The 13,016-nt window shown below is 42.3% G+C and overlaps 1 protein-coding gene and 1 non-coding gene across 2 annotated transcripts in view; both read right to left on the bottom strand.

The window, feature by feature from the left end:
• Nucleotides 1-3,472, bottom strand: part of GNPTAB (N-acetylglucosamine-1-phosphate transferase subunits alpha and beta) — a 71,379-nt gene extending 67,907 nt beyond the window's left edge. Inside the window, exon 1 of the mRNA XM_012772656.3 lies at nt 3,346-3,472. Within this exon, the coding sequence (XP_012628110.1) occupies nt 3,346-3,462 (117 nt within the window). The 5' untranslated portion in view covers nt 3,463-3,472. The remainder of the gene's footprint in view (nt 1-3,345) is intronic.
• A 9,071-nt stretch (nt 3,473-12,543) lies between these two features.
• On the bottom strand, nt 12,544-12,650 carry LOC142873532 (U6 spliceosomal RNA). The gene has a single exon (XR_012921550.1). It is a non-coding gene; the product is annotated as a U6 spliceosomal RNA (small nuclear RNA).
• Between the last annotated feature and the right edge of the window lie 366 nt (nt 12,651-13,016).

Below are 13,016 nucleotides of genomic sequence, written 5' to 3'. Positions count from 1 at the left end.
CATCTCCCTTCTCTTTCTTTGGGATGCAACACCTCTCCTGCTCTCCCCTCCCCCCCACAAAAGGATAAAATTAACTTTACTTTGATATCTTAATGTCTGCATGAGAAATCTTTCTCCACCCACACCATGAGCACCTACTAGGCTTTCCACTCTAACAAGAGGAAAAAAAAGATAACGAATTCACAGTGAACAATGATCTTAGTCTTTTTATCCACTACAATTAGTGAGCTTATTAACAAGTTGTGATGAAAGCATTGTTTCCCCTGTGGACAGCTGCAGTAGGAAAGGGGAAAAAAAGAAAAAGTATTCTGTTTCAAGGGTATATTTCAAAATAAGGATTTAGGACATAAAATACTCAATAATAAATAGTAGCAGTAGCTACTACTATTTAATGAGGGTCTCTTATATGCCAGGGACCATGCGAGGTGCTTTACATACAGGTGTTATTTAAACCCCACCATCAACCCTGTCGGGAAGGTATTCTTGCCTCCAATCTAAAGATGAGGAAGCTCAGAGTGGTTAAGCATCCTTTTCAAGGTCACACAAGGGATGCTGGGCTGTTTGAGAAACTGTAAAGAGGTGTGCTTAAAGCACAGCCTTGGAGCCAGACTGCCTAGGTCTGAAGCCCAGCTCTGCCATGAATTATATGGGTGAATCTGTGCAAATGCCTCCGTTTCATCACCTGTAAAATGGGTATAATAACAGTACCTATCTCACAGTAGTGGTGATGTGAGGATTAAATTAGCTAATTTACACAAAGTAATTAAGAGAGATCCTGGTACCTTGGAAGGCCTATGCAAATATCAGCTATTATTAAGATCATTATTACCTGGAGCCAGCATTTCAAACCCAGATCTGCCTAATTCCGCAGCTCCTCTTTTCCACTGTGTAGTAAAAGGTAACCACACAGGCCAGCTGCCTGCCTGTACCTCTCATGCCACCTGTTGGCATTCTTTCTCTCTCATTCCTCTTTTCTGTACTAAACTTTAAGATCTGTGGCCATTTCAAGTCTGTGACAAAACATCTTCCTTTTGGTAAACAGCCAGCATGGAATGAAGGGAAAAAGTATATAAAATTGTTATGAAAGCTCGGCCACTTGTCCTGGAGGTCGCATTAGAAGAATGAGAACAAGCGGTTTGAGAGGAAGGAAAGCGAAGTTTTATTACTTGTTGTTGGCAAAGGAGGAAGATGGAGACTCCTGTCTGAAATGTCATCCTCCTTACAATAAACATAAATACAGAGCTTTTAAAGGATGGGCTTTCAGCTTCAGGCAATTACTGTTCAACTACAGTCAATGATTCTGACCATCCCATCTCAGCTGAAGACAATCTCATGACCTCAGCCCAGGACCTCCCTTTACCTTTACCAGGGCCAGGCCAGCTCCTCTGGCACAAAAAACAAAGACTTACCCTGCTCCTCCCAACCACTGGCCTGAGGCAGGAATGCAGGCTTTAGTTCTCAAAAAGGATGTTTTAAAGAGACTGAAAATATTTTTTCCAGGTTTTCAGGCCACTCTCTCTGTTACAAAATGAAAAATTCTTAGCAACTGATGCCTTTAAGTCACCTTCACAATGCATCAGATTTAATAAACAGCTAACTTCAAGTTAATCAGGATCAAAAAAAATCGCACAAAAACAATAAGGCTTAACTATGCACAGATACATTAAGTTGCAACACATGAAACAAAGATGAACAGCAGATAGTTTTGAGATCCAGGAATGATAGAAATACGCACTCCACATTTCCAAGTCTAGAGCTTTCTCACTCTTACCTGTGAGACATTTTTTTCTAGCCTCTAGAATCAAGAACTACTGAAAGTATACACTTGGAAATCATGCCATATAATTCAGTCACTCATTAAACAAACACTTGGACTGTACACTCTGGCAGTACCTGGCATTGTGCTCAGGCCAGGATTATAACATTGAAACAGGCAGCTCATTCTCTTATGCAGCCTACAATCCAACATGGTATAGACTTAAAGCAAATGTATATTGTAGCATTTCTAAAAACCATTCTGTTAATTTTAAAATCTTTTGCACACCCCTTGAAAAAAAAGAAAGAAAAAACAAGTAGGTAGATTTCAAACCATTTGAAACTACAGCTTTTCTCCCAGTTGCTAAAAGTAGTGTTCTCAAAAATCACATACATGTACTCTTCCAGTTCTGACCTGCTCATAGTTTGCTGATGGTCTCTGTACACTTGTTTGTGATAAAGAATACTGTATTAGACTATCAATAATGAAATAACTATCAAACTAAACCAAAGGGTTATTTAATTCCAGAAAATGTTTAAAGTATATAACCAGAGGGGCACAAAAATCCATAGAACCTGGGTGTTTCCACCTCCCAAATCTGTTGCCCGACCCTCTCAAGAGTTTAGCCTAACCAACTACTTCATTGCACATTAACTAAGAGCAGATCAAGAAAGGCCTGGCTTGTGTGATCAAGTCTAAAGTATTAGCAATCCCAAGCCCCAAAGGCTGCTGCTGGTTCCCAAGCGGTCTGGTGCTGGAGTCCAAGACAGTTACTCAGTCACATGACAGGGGTCCCGGTCCCAGCTGATCTCGGGACAGGGAGAAGAGTTTGAAGCTGCCAACAGATCTTTTACATCGGTGAATGCACAACTACTAGCAGAGCCTCCACAGGTTAACTGATGTACAACTGTCCATAATAACAGAGTAAAAATGCAAAAGAAAATTCCCTTTCACACTTAATTCCCTTGAAATGTGGGTCAGTACGCTCTCCCCAGGGAAAATTCGCACGCAAAAAAAATTTTTAAACAACCAACCAACAACAAAAAGAAAACACCATACTACTCTTGCACAAAAGTTTTGAGATCCGGGGAGTAAAAAAGGGGATTAAGAAGATAAGGTGCCTTTGTCAAAAAAGATTAGAAAGGTGACACCAGAGAGAAACTGTGAGAGGGGCAGGGAAAGGGGATTTAGGTGTGCTATGGAAAAATGGGAAAAGAAATTCTAGGTCGCTGAAAGCAGGTTCATTAGGGAAGGCAAGGCCTGAGGGAGAAAGTCAATGACGTGGGGACCCTGAAGACGGCGCCCAGAAGGGGAGTGGGCAGAATGCGAGTCTACCCCCCCAAACCGTCAGGAAGACCCCATCTCGGCTCCAGATGCTGAAACCGGAGCGGGAGGCAAATCCCAGTTCCCGGCGCCGGGGAAAGGCCGCTGTGGGACCGACCGGCTCCGGGGATGCAGGGCGCATGGGGCGGCGAGAGTGCGCGCGCCGGGGCTCGGGGCTCGGGCACGGCGCGGACAGGGGCTCGGGGCGCCGAGCGGGTCGCGCGGGTTCCAGGCGCCCGGCCCGTGCTGCGGTGCCGCTCACTCACCTCTCCGAACTGGAAGGCTGAGACGATGGTGACAACGACGCCCACGAAACAGACGTAGAGCCCATACCTGTGGGACAGGCAGGTATAGGTCTGTCTCTGTAAGAGCTTGAGCAGCATCCCCCCGGCCGCCGCCACGCCACGCCACGCCCCGAGGAGCCAGAGCCGCCACCGCCGCCTCAACGAGCCGCCATGCAGGGGCCCCGGCCGGACCGCCGCGCTCAGGTCACAGCCTCCGGGCGCCGCGCATTGCCGCTCCGGGGACGGACGCCCGCTCGGCTCCGCGCCGCGGCCGCCGCTTCCGGGAGCCGGGAGCCCACGCCCTCGGCGCGGTGGAGGCGGACCCGCGGCCCGCGAGGCGGCCGGCGCCGCCAGGGTCTGACCCGGCGAGAAGCGGCGGCGGCGGCGGCGGCGGCAGCAGCGGCGATGGCAGGGTCGCCAGCGCCACCTTGAGGGCGGAGGGGCGGAGGGCAGGCGCGCGCCCGCCACATCCGCGCGTGCGCGGCGGGCCCCGTGGGCGGGGCCGGGTGGGGCTGGGCGGGGCTGAGAGCCTCGCACCGGGTTGGGCAGGCAAGCGAGGGAGCGCCCGGCCCTTAGTCTAGGGCTCTAGACGGTGCCACTGACCGTGATATGAGGCTGTGAATATTTTTTGTGCGTAGGCGTAAAACCTGTCTGCATTTACTGTAATTGGAAAATCATGGTTTTTCACAGCGCTAAGAGGAGATGCTGTATGAGGCTCTTTCCCCACCCCCCAAAAACATTGTTTTAGAGAGGAGACTTTAGGGCTAAAACTGCCAAAATCAAATTTCATTCATTCATTCATTAAATATGTCTATAGTGCCTGGCATAGTGCTTAATGTCAGGTATTCGAAAATGAACCGGACCTGGCCACTGTTCCCACAGAGTCTAGTAGGGTGATAAACATGTAAACCATCAAACAAAAAAACTGTTGTGAAAGAAGTCATGAGATGTACTGAAGGGGAACAAACACAGGCGTGGCTAGTTAATCCTACTCTGGCACTGGGTTATTTCCAGCAAGTCCTAACCTTGGTGCCTCTGATTTAGGAGAAATCTTTTTTTATTCCCAACACCCCCCGGTGAGTATGATTTTTTTCCTAGTCACCCTGGGAAATGATACACTTTTCTAATGTTGCCATCATTCAAAGCATTTTTAGAATTATCTTCAGAACCAGCTTCAGGAAATACTCAAAATGTGCACTCTCAACTTGATGGTCAGATGGAATTAACAGACTTGCAAAAGGGGTTCGCTTTACTTCAATCCAAGGCAAGGTTTTTGCACTTTTCAGTCAATTCTTTTCATCCTTCTTTAGGAAAAACTGATACATGCTGTACGCACATGACAAAGATGATAGCAGTTGTGTAAGACACATACAGTTCTGAGGTCTTTTCAAGCATGGTGACAGTTATGAAACCAACTACCACTCAACAGGACTGTCCAGATGCTGGCCAACATTTACTTAGCATCTACTACATGTGCTGCTCATCTAATCCTCACATCAGCCTTATGATGTAGATACTATTATTACCCCATTCTATAGATCAAGAAAATAAGGTACAAAGAAGTTAAACAGCCAACATCACACAACTAGTAAATGACAGAATTGAGATTCGAGCCAAGTGGTGGACTCTACAACAAGGCCAAGATTAAGGGGAAGTATAGTGAAGTGAGTCATGCAAGTACAGGGACAGATTCTGTCTTTTTTTAAAATTTTGGTATTTTGTTCTTCATGGGTATTTTGCATTAATTTTGATCTTTTAAAATATTGCATTAAAATAGTACTCATCTTGATTAGTGAGGGTTTTTTTTTTTTTTTTTTGGATTTCCCTTAAATTTTGTACCCAAGGCAAGTGCCTCGCTCTTCTCACACTAGACCTGGCTCTCCCCAGAACCTGTGCTGTGAAAACAGTATGCTTTGACTAAGTACAGTGGCTTATGCCTGTAATCCTAACACTTTGGGAGGCCGAGATGGGAGGATCACTTGAGGCCAGGAGTTTGAGGTTGCAGTGATCTATGATGATGCCACCGCACTCTAGCCTGACTAACAGAGTGAGACCCTGTCTCAAAAAAAAAAAAAAAAAATGTGATTTGTTGTAGTGCAAGTCACCCTTAAATATATTTCTATCTCTTTATGCTCCAGCCACACAGCCTTAAGGGAATTAGGAACATTTTCTAGATCCTTTCTTCCAGAGAATTTGCTCTCATCCACTCTCTCTCTCTCTTCCCTTTCTAAGTCAGTATGGTTAAACTTGAGCAAAAGAAGTGTGAGTGTAATATGATACACCTGTTGTAGCTATCTTATAGAGTTATCAGGAGAGTTAAGAAGGTAATGCATGAAAATGCTTAAGTGCCTGGGACATTTTAAGTGTTGGGGAAAATTTAAGAAAAGAATATTTAACTTTGTTTTATAAGCAATGAGGCTTTTCAGTAAGAGAATGATCTGATTAAATATGTACTTCAAAAACATGAATCTACTAATAAGTAAATGTATCATTTCTGGAAATGATTTTCAATTATCAGTATCTGAACAGTGGAAGAAATACACAGAGGAACATCTCATTTATCTGGAGATCTGTTATCTGGCAACCTAAGTGAGCCAGAAAAGCCAAAACAAGCAAAAAGACTATCAAAGACCAAATGAAACCATGAGTTTTGCTTTTAGAAGAACCCCTTGGCCTCTTTCTCTCAAAATTTGATAAATATATTTCTGAGAAACTTTGTTATCTGGGTTTTCAGTCCATAGCAGATCAGGAAAAAAAACTAAATTGGGAGCTCCCTTTTCTGCCTTTCCCCCAAGCAAGAAGTGACTGTTGGTTTGGTCTTGAGAATGAAAAATGAGAGGAAAAAAATATTTTTAAAAAAAACAAGTCAGCCAGGCATGGTGGTGCGCAGCTATAGTCCCAGCTACTTGGAAGGCTGAAGCAGGAGGATTGCTTGAGCCCAGGAGTTCAAAGCTGCTATGAGCTATGATTGGGCCATTGCACTCCTGCATGAGCAACAGAGTGAGACCCTGTCTCTTAAAAAAAAAAAGTCAAACTAGTTCAAAAAGTATAAGCATTTTCTTCAGGTCAATAAATTTAGGCAAGAGCAGAGAAACAATCCAGTATCCAAGTACAATAAGATAATATGTCAGAGTGGTGGTGAGAAGAGTTTAAGTAATGTTTTGTGTTTAGTCAGCATTTGTGAATGAACACTTGGTGCTGGGCATTTTACTATACATTGAGTGGCCTAGGTACTTAGATACCTGGGTATTGAAGAAGACCTAGTCCCTGCTTTCATGGAATTTATACTCTAGAGGGACAAATACATATTGATTTAGTATTTTTAGGGGAACTAACCTAGCCTGGAAGGTCAGGGATGGCTTTCTGGAGGAGGTGATGCTAAAGACTGAGTTGAAGACGCAAGATAGTGGGTCGGGGTAGGCAGGAAGGAAAGTATGTTCCAGGCAGGGCTGGTTATGTTAAAGGCTATAATTTAAGGCAAGAGAGGGCAGAGGGCTGGGCATGGTGGCTCACACTTGTAATCCTAGCACTCTGGGAGGCCGAGGCGGGTGGATTGCTTGAGGTCAGGAGTTCGAAACCAACCTGAGTGAGACCCCATCTCTACTAAAAAAAATCGAATGAAACTAATTGACTGACTAAAAATATATATACAAAAAATTAGCCGGGCATGGTGGCACATGCCTGTAGTCCAAGCTACTTGGGAGGCTGAGGCAGGAGGATCGCTTGAGCCTAGGAGATTGAGGTTGCTGTGAGCTAGGCTGACGCCACGGCACTCAACCTAGCCTGGGCAACAAAATGAGACTCTGTCTCAAAAATAAATAAATAAATAACAAAAAGAAAAAAGGACTTTATCCTAAAGACAATAACAAATTTTAATAAAATCCAAGAAATGACATGATCAGGTATGAATTTTAAAAATCATCATAAATGTAGCATGGGAAATGTGTTGGAGGGAGCCTGAGGAGTTGAAGTGAGACCAGTAGCAGTTGAGTTGCCTGATAAAATACAGAACACCCAGTTAAATTTTAATTTCAGATACACAACATGTATTTTTAGCATAAGTACATCTCATTCAATATTTGGGTCACACTTATACTCAAAATTATTTGTTATTTATCTGAAATGCACATTTAACTGGGCATCTTATATTTTTATTTGCTACAGATGTTCTGGGCCACTTTTGGCCAGGCATGGGAGTCCTTGCCCTTGGTCCTGGGCCAGTGTCCAGAAAGTCTGTCTGAGTCAGGGATGAAGTATTGGCTGTCCATTTGTCTGCAGATATAAAACAGTATTCTCCAATTAATCTCATCAATACTAAAACTGATCTCCCCCATCTGTATCTTGCACAGCCTTCACAAATAGTTAGTTCAAAACTAAGCATACAATGAGAATGTTTTTTTGTATTGGACCCTATAACATCAACCATCTGAGTCTCCCTTTGCTCAGCCGCAATGAAAAATGAATAACCCAGGTAAACAATCCTGCACAAACAGAAACCTCTTGGCCTGGGCCTACATATATTTTGTATGTAGAGATAGTGTGCTTCAAAGGCCTTACTTTGAGCTGATAAGAAAATTGAACCTAAACAAAGAGCTCTAACTAGCTGATTAATTTAAGTTAAAATAACTCCTGACAAATCTATATTTAACTGAGTCCTTGCTTTATTCAAGGTAAGAAGATAAAATGTTCGTGTTGCAGAATGCTTTCACTTTTAGCTCTATGCTTGAAAAAACTTGCTTGTTCCCAGGAAACAGGTTTGGCTTTTGTCCCTTCTCTCCTTTCAGGATATAGTGTGTGTTCATAAGACAGGTAAGTTGTAAGTGACCCCACCCCTTTCTTTCTTTATTCTAAAAAAGAAAGCCAGGACAGCTTGTAATTTTTGCAAAATAGTGAATAAAACAAAATTATTAAGTAATTTAACTGCTTCTAATAGAATTTCAAGAACCCAAATCGGCTCTGTTAATTTTTATTTGAGCTCAAATACATCAGTGATATATAAACGAACATACATAATTTTCATATAAGTGTGACCATTCTTTTATTTATTTGATATGACTGTTGGGTGTTTTTGGTTTGTTTCATCCACTGGAATATAGGCACCATAAAGGCAAGAGATTTGCCCATCTTATTTACAGGCGTATCCTCACCCTTAGCACTGTGCCTTGCTAATAGTAACCAACTGATAAAAATTTATGTGAATTGATATATTTTGCACTGATAAAAGTACCAACCATAGAGTTGGCATATATTAAAGTTTTTATGAACTGCAATGTGTTATTAAAGGAAACTAGAATATTACAGAGAATAAACCTAAATTTTGAAGTAGAACACAGTTGGAAAATTTTCAGGTCCTGGATCATTTTAATATGGGGGATCGTACTCACGACATGTAGGCCAGGGTGGCAAGGTCACTGAGAGACTGTGCTCTCTGGGTGTGCATGGCTGGGGCAGAGGACCACAGCCGTCCTCACATACTGGCACACTAACCCACCCCATGCAGCAGGAGGACAAAAAAAAAAAAAAGAAAGCAAAAACCATGCACTGAAATCAGAAAGAGAAACCCCCTCCCCCCTGCAAAAATCCCTCCATCTCCCTCTACTGGCAAAGCTCAACATCACACTCCCTGCAAAGGAGAAATGCTTTAAAGAGTTCAGCCCGTTATCACAGAGCAGGTTCTGAGCCGGTGAATTTGGGACTGCGAGGCAACAATTGGTTACTGGCGCATCCCTGAAGCTGGAGCACCACGTGCGATTTAGATTCCCCTAATCAGGGTGAATTCGCGGAAGATTTTAATCTGGAAGTGAGTTATATGGAGAGAGAGAGAGAGAGCAAAGGGCATCTATTTTGGCTCGTGTGAGTCAAGGCAGACATGGTGGGGTTCTGAAGCCAGCACTGCTGGAAGCAGCTTCCTGCTGTGTAGAAGGCGTCCTGGTCCTGCTCTTTCTGATCCTGGCAGTCAGAAAGAAGCTCCTGTGGCAGCCCAGTGCAGCTGGGGTTTTAGGAGCTGATCCTACAAATTCAACCTAAGGTCTCTTCGTTCAGCCTTCCTGATGGCTCGTGGGTGAACCAACTTCACCCCTTTTTGCTGAAATCAGTGAATGGATTTTTAAATCTACAAATAATTAACCTGATCAAAACATGGTAAGAGAATGTAGTATGTATAATATGAACTCTTGGAATTCACTGAGGCTTCCTTCGTTGCTTAGTACATGGTCCATTTTTATAAAGTTTCAGGTTTGCTCAAAAAGAATATATACTCTGTGTGTGTCTCTGTCTCTCTGCCTCTCTCTTGATTCCTAATTTCTTCTCTAAGTGATCACAAGCTTTAGGATCAATATCAAGTCCACCATGATATGCTTTGCAGAATCTACTTCCAAAAGCTGACTCCCATCCTTACATTTGAAAATTGAATCAATTGTCTGATTTTTAAACCTTTGGAACTTTCTTTAGTTTTCTGCTCCTTAGAACCAAAGCAGTAAGCACTCAACATATAAATATTCGATCATTAAAAAACACTGATTCTCTAACTCATTGCAATGTTAGGCATATAATTAAATAGGAGGAATATTGTATGTTGTGCAGTATGCCTTCTGGAATACTCTCAAAGGCACTGTGATATTTTGCTACAATGCTTTGGCAGTTGCTCTTAATTTATTATAGTCACTGTAACCAATCCCAAGGAAACAGCATAAATACAAGTGATGGCAACTAATAGAGCACCAAATTCCAGAGTTACTTTATAGAAAGTGTAAACGTCACAGTGAAAGACTAATAACTGATTCTCCCGGCATCTCAGGCTAAAAGAGTACATGGCAAAAACCTTTAGAGGGTACCAAAGGAAAGGGTTAATAGTTACTAGGATTAGTGTAACTAGAAAGAAGCTCATGAAAAAGAAAACAAGGATTTTCTGTTGTCTGTTCTTCTATCATGTACAAACAAGCTGTGGGTTTATCTCAGTTGCTCTGCTCTGAGGTTCAGGGGAAACAAATAGATTCTAAAAGCTACATTCCAAGTTCCCTTCCAATGTGGACTGTCCTATTCCTTTCTAGGGCCAAAATACTCTTTGAAGTCTTAATTTAAAGCAGCAACACTAAAATTGCAATTGAGATAAGGTAGGGCCAATTTTCCCAGTTTCACATCTCACTTCGTGTTGTTCTAGATCCAATAGGTAAGGTCATTCTTCTTGGGTTTATTTTCACTTCACAATGTACAGATTCACTGCTAATTAATTTTGGGAATTCTCTAGAAACATGCTTCCATATTAAGACAAGTTTCTCTCAAATAAAATATAAACAAAAAGTCATGGGTCCCAGCCTTGTTGAGCAATCATGGATAATGTTTCTGTTTCTATTTCCATTTACTGCCTTAATTTTTTCTGTCAATTTCCTTGAAATTTCTCTATTTAGCTTTTTTAAAAACACCAGCTTTGTTGGGGCATAATTCACACACAATAAAATTGACCCATTATAGGTGAATGCCATTTTTATATATGCCATTTGTACATCTTCTTTGGTGAGAAGTCTATTCAAACCCTTTGCCCACTTTTTAAATTGAGTTCCATCTTTAGCCATTGATAACCGGGTAGCTACCCCTGCTCCTATTAAAACTTCCCTCACTTTGTTGCCCAGGCTAGAGTGAGTGCCATGGCGTCAGCCTAGCTCACAGCAACCTCAAACTCCTGGGCTCAAGCAATCCTCCTGCCTCAGCCTCTCAAGTAGCTGGGACTACAGGCATGTGCCACAATGCCCGGCTAATTTTTTCTATATATATTAGTTGGCCAATTAATTTCTTTCTATTTATAGTAGAACGGGGTCTGAAATAATGAAATGCCACATATATAATGAATTCTAACTAGTTCAGTAATTTTTTTTGTTCATCTTCTCCTTAATCCTTCTGTAGTATTTTTTGAAGGCTTGTCAAGTGACCTTCTATAGTATTTAATAATGTCTTCAATAACCCCTTCTTGAAATGTTGTCTACCTTTGGTGCCCAGGACAGAATACTTTCTTGATTCTTCTTGAAAATCTTCAATAACTCCCTTTTCTGGGTTGCAGTTCTCCTCCCGCCCTCTCTAGGTGGTCCAGTCCACACGACTAGACCTCTGCCCTCTGATCTTCTACTTTTTATTCCATGGCAAATTGTAATGTCTTTAAGAAAATTTCTAGACGTCAATGAGATACCTGACAAAAGAAATAGTGACACCAGAACCTGGCGAGAGCTGGAGCCCTGGAAGGGAAACTGGCTGAGAGGAACTTCCATAGTGGAGGGCTGCAAGCCACCGTGAGAAGGGATGCAGCTAGGCAGGAGAGAAACACCCCCAAACTTTATCTATGTCCACCCTTCTATCTCTGACTGGTACCTCCTACTGGTTGAAGGCAGAGGCTAGGAGAGGTTGGGTAAAGTCATCCATAGGATCAATAAAAAATATGGGAATGAATCTGGGAGCAAATGCAAACTAGCCAACACCTTTGGTGCCTAAACCAGATTTCATCATCTTTTGTACCTAAAGCATCTCCCTGTTTTAACTTCTATGCCTCCATCAATGGCACTGTTACTCTCCCACTCTCCCAGACTGGAACCTCAGAAATCACTCCAACTCCATTCATTGATCTTTTCTGCTAATAAATTCTCTATCCCTCATTTGGCATTAACCATCTCCTAGAGTTGAACCAGATAACTATTAAGATCATAAGCCAGACATATGCCACTCAGTCCCAGGTAGTCAGGAGGCTGAGGTGGGAGGATCACTTGAGCCAAGGACTTCTGGGCTATAGTGCTCCGTGCCGATCGGGTGTCTGCACTAAGTTCAGCAACAATATGGTGACCTCCTGGGAGTAGGAGACCACCAGGTTGCCTAACGAGGGGCAAACCAGCCCAAGTCAGAAACGAAACAGGTCAAAACTCCTGTGCTGATCAGTAAGTAGTGTGATTATGTCTGTGAATAGCCACTACACTCCATCCTAAGCAACATAGCAAGACCCTGTCTCTCAAAAAAAAAAAAAAAAAAAAAAAAGAAAGAAAGAAAGAAAAAGAAGGAAAGAAAGAAAAGAAAAAGAAACAAATAAAAAGAAAAATAGTTTATAAATGTGAGATCCCACAATTTCATGATACTTAACATCATGATTTTATTAAAATTCTCATATGTGTAGTTGTCTCTTTTTATAAATATGTTTTCTTTTTAATAAATACAGAATGCTTGATGAATTTGCATGCCATCCTTGCTCAGAGGCCATGCTAATCTTCTCTGTATTGTTCCAACTTTAGTATATGAGCTGCCAAAGCGAGCACTGTGTAGTTGTCTCTTGAACAAGTGTTTTCAGGGCGGGATCTGTGCTTCATACTTCAAATCCTCATTGTGCCCATCAGGTTAGGGGCTCAGCAAAGGTTTGTCAAATGAATAAATCAATGATCCATTCGTGGCAGATGTGGGCCTGCAACTTGCCTAAATCCCTTGTACAGAATTTGACAACAAATAGTCAACACATTTCACCACTAAGTGGCAGTATCCCCAATGATAACCTCCAGAGATGGCTCAGTTCCAGCCAGCGCATCACTGGGACTTCAATGACCATGGGAACAAGACCATGGTAAGAACATAACCTGTTAGCCAAACTATTCTTCTTCTGGTGAAAATTACCAATGAATTACTTTCTG

This window comes from Microcebus murinus, chromosome 10 (genome assembly GCF_040939455.1).
Source record: "Microcebus murinus isolate Inina chromosome 10, M.murinus_Inina_mat1.0, whole genome shotgun sequence".
NCBI classification, from domain to species: Eukaryota; Metazoa; Chordata; class Mammalia; order Primates; family Cheirogaleidae; genus Microcebus; species Microcebus murinus.
Note: the sequence above shows the minus strand (reverse complement) of the source record. Positions and strands in the feature narration are given on the sequence as shown.